At 40.1% G+C, this 11543-nt stretch overlaps 1 protein-coding gene across 1 annotated transcript; it reads right to left on the minus strand.

Annotated features, from left to right (window-relative positions):
• Positions 1-608: 608 nt before the first annotated feature.
• On the minus strand, positions 609-2294 carry LOC149022929 (putative F-box protein PP2-B12). The gene is made up of 3 exons (XM_089147369.1): positions 1977-2294; positions 1604-1722; positions 609-1378 (listed from the first exon to the last, which is right to left on the minus strand). Exons 1-3 carry the CDS (start codon positions 2256-2258, stop codon positions 841-843), a joined length of 939 nt encoding a protein of 312 aa, XP_089003495.1. The 5' UTR covers positions 2259-2294; the 3' UTR covers positions 609-840.
• Positions 2295-11543: the final 9249 nt, after the last annotated feature.

Here is an 11543-nt window from a genome sequence, read left to right on the forward strand (position 1 = left end):
AGTGGTTCCTTCTTAGAATAGAAATCTTAATCACATCAACAAAAATACTCTTCATGATAATATTTGTTTATGATGAGAAGCATCTATTGTGATAATCTCCATGATAATATTCGTCTATGATGAGAAGCATCTATGTGATAATCTCAATGATAATATTCGTTTATGATGAGAAGCATCTATTGTGATAATCTTCATGATAATATTGTTTACAATGAGAACCATCAATTACAAAAAAAGTTTTATCTTCGAAGAATCATACAATGACTAAGTGGAGATTAAAGTTTTATTTTTTTTCTTCTAATTAGAGTATTAAAAAAAAGATCCACTCCTTTTTAACGATGCTTAAATGTTGTGTATTAAATGCGTAATACCTACTGCCAATGATTGAAATAAAAAACAAGATTTACGGTCAAGATCGAAATCTTAATAGTTGACAGCACATTAATACGCAACACTTAAGTTGAACCTTCTTTTAATTTAATTATCTAAATTATCTCTCTCCTAGTCATTTCAGCAAGGTTGGTGAAGCTTTTGACATCGACATCCAATATCAATGGAAGTACAAGCTGCTATTGACCAAAAAAAAAAAACAAAAACAAGCTGGTTGAATTTGGAAAGCTCCATAAACAAACCTTAAAGTCTCCTATGTATAGTTTCACATAAAGGTTTTCTACTTTCTTGCTCATCTTCACAACATTGACATATGCAGCTCCAACCCATGCATAAAACAAGTATAAGAATAAGAAAATGAAAATCTTCATAACATGGTCTTCAAAAAGGAGAATAATTTAATAAAAGTCACATCTGAATGAAACAAGACTAAGATGGATGAATGGGTTCCTATTGATGTTTTTTGGGTCTGATTTCGATGCCTTGGATGATTAGACCACCTTTCCAGTTGCCACCATTGACCTCCATGAGAGACATCTCAACTTCTCCATTTTCACCTCCCTTGTTGAAGAACTCACCCATCTCTATCTCCATCCACCCATCTTCTCTCTTCTTGGGTACCTCACCGAGCTCTTGTTCTGGTTCTGGTTTTGAATCTTCTCCCAGCATTAGACCCTGAGGTCTCAAGGAATAACTGAATAACAAGCTCCTTGAAAAACTTCCAAGTCTTCTGTACATTCCAAGCTGCCGCCTCCGTCTTCCTAATGGATTCAAATACACTGACTTCTTCTCTTCCTCTGCACCACCTTCATTATTTGTCACTTTGACTGAAACTTCCGCTGGTGGAAACTCAAACCCATAGGCTGATTCACTGAACTTGAGCACCAGGTAAGCTACGTATGTTGTGTTTGGAGACAACAATCGTGTCTCCATTTTGCCACGGATTTCAAGCCAGCATACATTTAAGAGCTCGGCAACCTCCAAGAAGCTACGACAACAAAAGCCCATATAAACATTAAAATTCACTCTCTCACGAAGTCAACAATAAGTACAACAAAATGAAGAAAGACAAGCAAGATTTTACGTGGTACAAACGAATCTTTTTATCTCTAACACATAGTTGCAGAAGGCAATGTGAGAGGCAAAAATACCCATTTCAACCTGGGAAATCTAATGGTGATAATGGAAGTTTACAGTAGGTTTAGAGAGATACCTGGATTCATGAAGAGGTCGCCAGTTCCAGTATGCTGGTGTGTCTCCCCAAACAATCGAGAGTGCTCTCGCTGCAATCATGTAGCATTTTCTCCCGCTGCATTTCTCCAACGTAAAGATCTGCACAAGAGAGGAGGAAAAGAAAAACAATGGCGTCGTTTAGTTTGATGGTCCACCGTATACAATAAAAACAACTGTTGAGGTTTCTGTCCAGCGAGATAAGATAATCTTCGTTGTTATTTGCCTAAACCCTAGTTTAGTGTATGACATTAGATTGAGCCAACCCACATTGCCGCAACGTAACCGTTAGACGCGCGTGCAGAGGAGGAGCTAACGGTAAACTGCTAGAGACGACGACGGTTAATGTTAATTACCTTTGTGCCGTTATCGATGAGGAGTGGGTTGTGACAGAGATAGAGATAAAGATTCTTCTTGGAGGACAAAACAGACGGAGACGGAGACACCGAGGATGACAAGATCTGCTGGTAGTCGGAAGGTAAGAACCTCTCCCATACGGAATCAGAATCCGCCGCCGATCGGAAAACGGAAGAGATCACTGTGGATCTGCACGCATCTCGAGGAGATGTGAGAGATATAATGTTGGCGATACAATCCTCCGGTAGAACGTAGAGATTAACGCTACTTTGTTGTTCCATTGTTGCTGCTGGTGCTGTTGGTGGTGGTGGTACGGCTGCTGCCGCTTCCTTTATATACTTGACTGGTAGACGGAGAGAAAGAGAGAGGAGAAGGCTTCGTCGCTAAGGCTATACAGAGAAAGAGAAAGAGAGAGAGTTCTTTTTTTTAGGGATCTTCTTTTATTCAAAGACGAAAAAAAAAAAAAACTAAAAGCGGCTATCCATCCATACATCGTCTCTATCCATAAAAGGGAGAGAGAAATATGAAGCCTTCGTGGCTAAGTTGTTTCATGGACTCGATCACGGTCTCCGGAACGATCGTTATGACGTGGGGATCTCTGTGGTATTCACCGTTGGATGTACATTACGTGAATTTCATTAAATTCCAACCATATAAAATATCATAAAAAAATCCTTTGTATGCACGGCACTGCACCACAACAATGCGACACGTAGAATATTCTAAATAGAAATCCCAGATCAAAAGGCTAATTTTAAATGGAAAAAACCGAAACCCATTTTTGAATGCCCCGTACGTTCACTCATGCATTTCTCGACTCACGACTTTCTCCTCATTCAATTTCCTCCATAGTTCTCATCCTCGAGCTTCACTTCAAGTGGTGCTCATTATATGCGCAGCACTGTGTCGAGATTTCAATCTCGACGGTCCATTTTGCTTTATACACACATCGAAATGGACGGTCGAGATCGAAATTTTGGTCTAGATTTTGATCTCGACAGTCGGCTTCACATGCTGCGCATTTAATGCGCTTTCTTTGCACTGTCTTTTTTTCACTATTGTTTCTTTGTTTTCACGTGCTGCCGTGCCAGAATCTTCCATCACCTTATTTGGCATTTGAGTCATATAGATTTAGCGATTTGCAAAGGAAGCAAAGAAAATCAAACTCCAAACCCCTCTCAACTTTACTTGTTATTCAATTGGTTTAAATTGGTTTGAATCGGGGTTAAACACGACACCTCAACCTAGATTTCCCCTTAAAATGATCATTAATCGCAAAAGATAGATAACCCCTCCTTTCTTGACAAGTAAGCTTTCGTCATCAATTCGGCTTTGAGGAGATTGAGAGCAGCAATGGAAAAATATTTTGGAAACTTAATACTTTACCAAAGTATAAAATCTTTTTTTTTTTTTCCTTAAAAATTCTTCATGATGGGTTTCATGTTTAAGTTCAGATCTCTAGATGGTCCCTGCTAATTCAATCTGTAGCCTTTGTGGTCTTGATCGAGCTTGAAACTATTTTGCATGTTGCTTCTCTTGCAATACTAAGCATCCCACACTGTGGATTAAAAACCTTGGATATTCAGCAATTCAACAGTTTTGTATTTCTGTTCTCTTTCAAGTTTGCTTTATTGATGATTTGAGTTTATCTTCATCGGGGCCTTTGTTCTAATCTCTTATGATTGGATATGTATTAGAATGTTAGGGTTTCTGTTTACTTGTGGCTTCTTGGTTCTTGGATTGTTAGCTTCATTTTGAATTGATTGTGGATTGGATAATCTTGGCGTTCAAAACACAAAGTAATAGCACTAAAGAAAGAAAGCACGAGATGGAGGAAGAGAACTACAGAAGAAAGTTGTGGGAGTTGAAGAGTGCGTGAATGAACGAATTGGGTGTTTTTTTTCACTTAAGATCAGCCTTTTGATCTCGACCTTCTATTTAGAATATTCTACATGTCGCATTGTGGTGGTACACTGTTGTGCACAACAGATGATTTTCCCCCAAAATATCATGTGTATATTTAACCAACTTTAGTGATATATATATATATATATATATATATATATATTTAAATGAACTGAATCATGTTTAGAACAGTAGAGATTGAATAAAATCCACATGGCCTATATCCACGGATACTTCACTATCACCACCACGAACATACCACACACACTTCCAATGCAGGGTTAGTTAAGTGATAAGTTCCATACTTCTCAGTGGAGAAATCGTGGGTTTGACCCTAGTTGATGCGTCCAGAATCTGTTAAGCCTTTGAATCTGTGAAAATAACCTGCAAAACACGGTTAGACGTGGCCCAACCGTGGGGCTCGAGAGGCCACCTCCGAAAACTAAGTCAGTTGCTAAACTGATCACAGAGCGTAAAACTTGAATATGAGTATAAAGGAAATGATTAGATACCTCCGCCTTGTGTAGGTTACCTGGTTTTATAGTATATCGTGTTGATTCTCGATCGTTGGATTCGTACGCGCCTTCTAATGGTGACCGTTGGATCTTTTCGGTTATACTCCTTTTATGGAATATTAAGTGACGTTGTTAATCGCACGTTCCTTTATTTCATGGGATGAAGCCGTTGCCATCTCTTGCATGATCGCTAACTCTCACCACTAACGATAACCGTTCCTCGAACGGTTACTCATCGTACATTTTGGGGGATCATGCCCGCTTGTTGAATCATCGAGGTTCCTTGGTCATTACGCTAACCACTAGACCGGTTCGTGTCAGTCTAGTCATGGTCGGGCCGCCTTGAATTGGAACGAAGGGTTGAACTGCGGGGTCGACTTGGTTCAATCATTTTTTCCTGTATCACTAGTATTAGAAAAAACACAACAAAAAAAAAAATCAAAAAATCAAAAAATCAAAAAAAAAAAAAATCAAAAATAAAAAATAAAAAAAAAAAAAAAAGAAGGCAAAAAACAACGTACTACACACTGAAATATTTGTTATATACAATCTCACGCTTTTACACAATTCCCCCTTTTCGGGGTTTTCTTTTTTTTGCCAAAAAGGGTTACCAAATCTATTTAGACCGTTAGACGAAACTAAATTTGCTTTATCATTCTTTAGGTTTATTACAACCAAGCCACGTCATTGCCGGTCATTCCATCCTCAACGTGTCTTTATCATCTTTCCCCACGTGGGGCATTAATCAGCGCACCAACCAACGCTTCCCTACCCCAACCCACCACTTCGCATTTGACCAGAGCGTCGAAAAACAATTTGCCAAAATTTGTCAGATTTCGGTAGTTCACGATTTTAAAAAAAAAAATTTTAAGTGAAACTAAGACATGCATATATCGCCGAGATATGGGTGATATCTTCAGATAAATCTCCACCCATATATCGCTAATATTTCGATTCTTGAGATATTTTGATATTTTCTCTTGATATGTAGCAATTTCTCTCACAATTCTATAGCAAAATTTTCAAGGTTGATGAACAATCTTACCAATTCTATCCCAATGAAGGAAGAAAAGACTACATAGAATAATTTTTGATACTAATTCAAATTAAAAAGACATTTGAAAGTCTTCAAATCAATGGTCAATCTTATTAATTATATCTCAATTATTTAAGTCTCTAAAGGAAACGTGTCAAATGTGGTTAGGGATGAATATATACATGAAATTTTTTTAGAAACAATTTAAATTACAAAAGGATTTTGTAATGAAATCTTCTAGATCAACAAACAATCTTTTCGAGTATGTCCTAATGATTTAGGCCTCAGAAGATAAAGTGTCAAATAGTGACTAAGAATGAGAATTTGCATGGAAGAATTTATAGGAAATAATTCAAATTTATCAAATCCCAGTATGTTCATTGGCATCAAATTATGCTAGACACCAAATTTGGCCGAAACTACTAAATTCAGCCGAAATATTGGCAAAATTCACCGGTTTGCCAAGTTTTTAGGGAGCAAATTGACAAATTTTGCCAAGATATCCCAAAATGCCACAATTTAATTTTTCTATTTCATGCTAACGCAGAGCTGTTCTAGTAGTGAAACCAACACCTCTTAGTGAAGAAGTCATGGGTTCAACTCTTGTTGAGGCATATTAATATTCCCATCCCTCAGCTTAATAAACCCTTTTGTACAAAAAAATTTTTTTGCCCCAACTTGATTTCTCCCTTCTTAAAATTACCCCTTTTTTCTCCGTCATGAGATTATGTATAAAACTGCTTGGTGTTAATTTACTTTTGATTAGTGTTTGAATAGCTTATCACCTTTTTATTTTTTTCCCACTCTTTGGTAAATAATAATAATAGCTTATCACTTTTTCTTTTGGAACATGGCTTATCAGAATGACCTAATTTTTAGGATATTTTATTTAACTTTGATATCAGAATTGCTGTAAAGATCACTAGCCGAGTCACTGGTGTATCAGAAATTAGACTACATACACAATTTTGTCTCTTACATAAATTAATAATTTCTCTTAGTTGTGTCATACCAAAGGACAAAGGCCTAAAGAAAAAGAAAAAAAAGGGAGGGGGAGGGAGCTTTTGTATGTTCATGTGAAGTCCATCATTTCAAAGTATGTCTATATTCTGAGAATGTGATTCAAACTTAGGGAATTTTTTTTCTTTTCAAAATTGCAGTTTTCTTATTAAAAATACTTTGATTTTCAAAATTGTCTCATAGGAAGAGAATCACACCCTATCTAAGCTTTTGAAAGAAAATGAAAATAAATCTGAAAAAATATCTGCCAACAACAAATAATATGAATAGAAATCGTGGTATTATTTAAGAATATGGTACTTTCTTAATAAAGTAAAATTATGGAGTAAGGTAAAATCTTCTTACCAGAAAAGAAAAAAAAATGATAAAATCTTAATTTTTTTGATTTTTTTTTTTGTTAAAAACATTTCTCAACTCATTTGTAAATCGACTCCTCTATTTCCTCCATTCTTGCCCCTCCAACGGGAAACATGCCCCTACCGTGATTTGCATTGCCAAATTCACATTGAATTCGAAGGTTTGTTTCCTTTATTCTATCCCCTCAAACCAGCAAATCATTATGCAAATATTTCCCCTATAATGATTTGCATTGCCAAAATCACATCAAAATATGAAATTAATCACTACCCACTTTCCCCAATGAGTGATCTTTCGAGTTTTCAGGTGATCCGCAAAGACCCATTCTAATGATTCCATGTTCCAATCGCTTTCTGTTTCTGTTGGGTGTTCTCTTCTCAAGTAACAATAAAGTTGTTGTAAATGATGTTGTAGAGTTTGAAATTTGTCTTAGGTGATGATATGGAGAGTTTATGATCAGACCGGGTTCATACCTGGTCCGACCCCCGACCCCGGTCGAGACGGAGAAAACCAAATCGCTCCCGAGCGAACCGGATCCGAAGATGGCTTCGCTGAAGAAGAAAGATTATTCTGCTGCAAGCGTGCCCTAATCTTACTTATGGATTAGGGTAATCACCCTGATGACAGCAGACTCAAACTGACGGCTGCGGATAATCATCATCAAAGGGATAACTATCGCATAACCTAACGGTTATCTCAGGAGTCCTCTACTAGCCCAAACTAGTAGAAGTCTATCGCTCAACGGATCTTATTGATAAGATCCAACGACTACCCGAAGAAGGCTCGAGTGCATCCAACGAAGGAGATTCGAAGGTACACTCTATATAAACCTCACTACCATACAAGGTGAGGGACGGATCAATCGATCAAGGAGAATACTATCTGAGACTCAGGTTTAGATACATACTGATAGACCTAAACTATCAGCGTCCCGCTATCTAGATCACCTTTCCCGTTTCTTCATTCATTAGCTCGTGCTTCTAGCAGAGCCGTTTGTGATTAAGTTCATCAACCGACTTAGCCTTCGGAGGTGGACTCCCGACCCCAGCCGGTCGGGCCACATCCGACGCTTTCGTTTTGGCAGGACATCACGTGGAGATCCAAGGGCTGAGCAGATTTTGGACGCATCATTTGGCGCCGTCTCGTGGGAAAGACTTGAAAAAGCCATGGTGACTAGATCAGCAGCCGCAGCAGCCGCTGCACAACGCAATTCCGGTGTTCGGATACCGGGGTGAATAATCCGAGATATTCCCCGGAAAGCCAAAATCCTATTGAAGTGGATAAAGGCCGGGGAGGACGTAATCTTCCTCCCGATACAATCCAAGATCATTTGGATCAGGTAAAGATTCAACTCTTGGAGGTGAGCCAAGCACTCCGCTTGCTCACCAGACGAGTGGTTTTACCACAAGAACCTGATCAACACGACTCAGGGAGACATGCATTGTCACGTGACCAAAGAATGGCTGAAGATCGGAATGTCGATCAGAATTTCCGTGAAGGAGACCGAGGACTTCGGAGGACTGATGATCAACCAAGGCGAGGCGTTCGGTTCGATAGACCGCAAGAGAGTACAACCGATTCAAATACAAGGTTGGATTCTGGGGTAAGAACTCATTCACCCACTGTCAGAAGAACCGTTCGTGATGATCGAGCAGTTCGTGACGAGAGAAACGTTCGTGAAGGATGGGCTGTTCGTGATGATCGAGTAGCACGTGATGATCGTGCTAATCGAGGTCGTGATCGTATTGCTGAAAATCACCCGACCCAGATTGGTCAAGAATTGGCCAACATCAATGAGAAGTTAGGGCAATTGGCTAAGGGAAGAATAACTGAGGATATTTACTCAGTCATTCGGAAGACTCCTTTTGCTGAGCCAATTGCGGGATATCGGTTTCCCCATAACTTCCGTTTGCCTACCTTCTCATCATTCGATGGCTCCGGAGATCCAACAGCTCACATTGGTTATTACCAACAGACCATGGCAGTTTTAGGTAATTCTGATGAAATTTTATGCGGGTTTTCGGATCATCTCTAATCGGAGCGGCACAAAAGTGGTTTTCTAACCTCCCCTCGGGAAGGATCGTAAACTTTGATGAATTGGCACGCCAATTCATAGGGCGATTCCAGAGTGGGATACAGGTCAAGAAAACGGAAGAAACCTTGTTTCTTGTCAAACAGGGGAAAGAGCGAATCGATCGGGAGAATTTACCGAAAAGATTCAACAAAGTGATGATGGAGATAGAAAACTTGGATGAACAGTAGCTGTAACCGCTCTATTCACAGGACTCACAAATCGGAAGCTCCTGGAGTTATTACTACGGGATATACCCACAACTTATGCTTTGAGTTGGTACAGAGATGCCGAAGCGAGGCTGAAGTCATGGAGATTCTAGATGCGCGCTAAGGAGATAATAAAGTCTCCAATAAGGAACAAAAGGCTCCTGAGTAGAAGCAAAAGCCAAAGAAGAATGTTCGTGATCGGGTTGGAAGATCCCAACCTTGGCGCCAAAGATCCCCCGACAGAAGTGAGTACACTCCATTGAATGCTCCTCGGGCCGATATTTTGAATATCCTCAAAAGAAAAAATATTTTGAAGTGGCCGCCTAAAATTCTTTTGAAACCCGGAGAGCAGCAGGATCGGGAAAAGTATTGCCGATTCCACAAGGACTATGGTCATTACACTAATGACTGTCGTCATCTAAAGGCAGATATTGAGAGATTGATATCTCAGGGACATCTGTCCAGTTTTGTTAGCAGGAGAAGGGAGGAGCCACGCGGGCCACGTGCGGCTGCCCCTAAAAGGAATCGTTCGGTTAGTTCAGAACAATCAAGGGAGGCCCCGAAGTCCAAAAAAGGCAAGGAGGTGATTGAAGCTGCTACTCGGTCACCGATCCTTACCATCTTCGGGGGTCCAGAGCCCGAATCATTCCGGAGTTTAAAAACCAAATCCAAATTTGTTGGAGCGGGAGAGGCGTAGAAGCTGAAGAAGCTGAATGGTGAAGATTCTATCACCTTTAGCGAAGAAGATGAGAGAGATGTTTGTTTACCTCATGATGATGCTATAGTCATCAAGGTAGAGATTGCACGGCGGGAAGTACATAGAGTATTGATTGATACAGGGTCTGCAGCTGACCTAATTTCTTACGAAGTGTATCAAAAATTGAAGGTGGATCAAGATTTGATGAAACCTTCATCAACACACCTATATGGCTTTGCAGGGTCATCTGCAGTAGCGGAAGGATCGGTTCAGTTGGATCTTTCCATTGGAAGTTTTCCCAAAGAAACAACTGTCCGAATCAATTTTCTGGTGGTTCGAGAACTACCAGCCTATAATATGATTCTTGGGCGACCATCTTTATCCAAAATAGGTGCTATTGTTTCGACAAAGCACTGAAGATAAAATTCCCGACTCGATATGGGAATCGGTCAAGTCTCCTTTGACCAGAAGATCTCTCGGCAGTGTTATGTTGCCTATTTAAAAGACAAGGAGGGTCCGAAGAAGGTTACTGCCCTCCCCATAGAAGTTCGAGATGATGGGAAGAGACGGAGATGCAAAGGCCCGAACCAGTGGAGAAAGCGGAGCAAATCCAGCTGTGTACCGAGGATGCGAAAAAGATTACTTATGTCGGGTCCGAACAAGTTGGAAGAGTTTAAAGATGAATTGAAGTTATTTCTTCAACAAGATAAGGATGTATTCGCATGGTCCGCCGAGGACATGCCGGGGATCGATCGGGCCATTGCAGAGCACAAACTCGGATAGACCCTAAGGCGAAACCAAGTGATACGAAAAAGAAGAAATTTCTCTATTGAAAAGTATGAAGCCGTTCGGAACGAAGTTGAAAAACTTAAAAATTCTGGTTTCATAGAACCAATCGAGTGCCCAACTTGGTTGGCCAACGTGGTGATGGTGAAAAAGGCGAATGGGAAGTGGAGGATGTGTACGAGACTACACAGATCTAAACAAAGCTTGCCCAAAAGATTGCTACCCGTTGCCTCGGATTGACCTCTTGATAGATGCTATCTGCAGGTATGAAACTTTAAGTTTCATGGATGCCTACTCGGGGTATAATCGGATCCTTATGAATAAGGAAGACGAGAAGTATACGGCTTTTATGACTGATCGTGAAAGCTATTATTACAAGGTCATGCCTTTTGGCCCGAAGAATGCAGGAGCAACATATCGAGGGCCGTCAACAAGATTTTCAAAGAGCTGATAGGAAAGAACGTTGAAGCATATGTTGACGACATGCTGGTGAAAAGCTTTACAAAAGCAAATCACATTGCAGATTTGATCGAGGTTTTCTCGAATCGAGGAAACATCAAATGAAGTTGAACCCCGAAAAATGTGCCTTTGGAGTCTCCTCGGGCAAATTCTTGGGTTTCATGGTATCACGGGAGGGGAATTGAGGCAAATCCTGCCAAAATACAAGCTCGATTGATATGGAGGCTCCCAAAACCGTTCGGGATGTACAATGTTTGACAGGGAGAGTTGTTGCCTTAAATCGATTTATCTCCAAGTCTGGAGAGAAATGTTTGCCTTTCTTCAAGGCACTTAAAGACCTGAAGGGCAGTAAGGAAGCAAAATGGACTGAAGAGTGCCAGAAAGCTTTTGAGGAATTAAAAGAAGCACTTGGACAACCACCGATCCTGTCCAGGCCAGAGAAGGGGGAAATATTACAGCTATATCTAGCGACATCCCTTTCCGCGGTCGGTGCAAGTACTTGTTCGGGAGA

This window comes from Hakea prostrata, chromosome 3 (assembly GCF_041222555.1).
Source record: "Hakea prostrata isolate BN-2017 chromosome 3, UWA_Hpros_2, whole genome shotgun sequence".
Lineage (NCBI taxonomy): Eukaryota > Viridiplantae > Streptophyta > Magnoliopsida > Proteales > Proteaceae > Hakea > Hakea prostrata.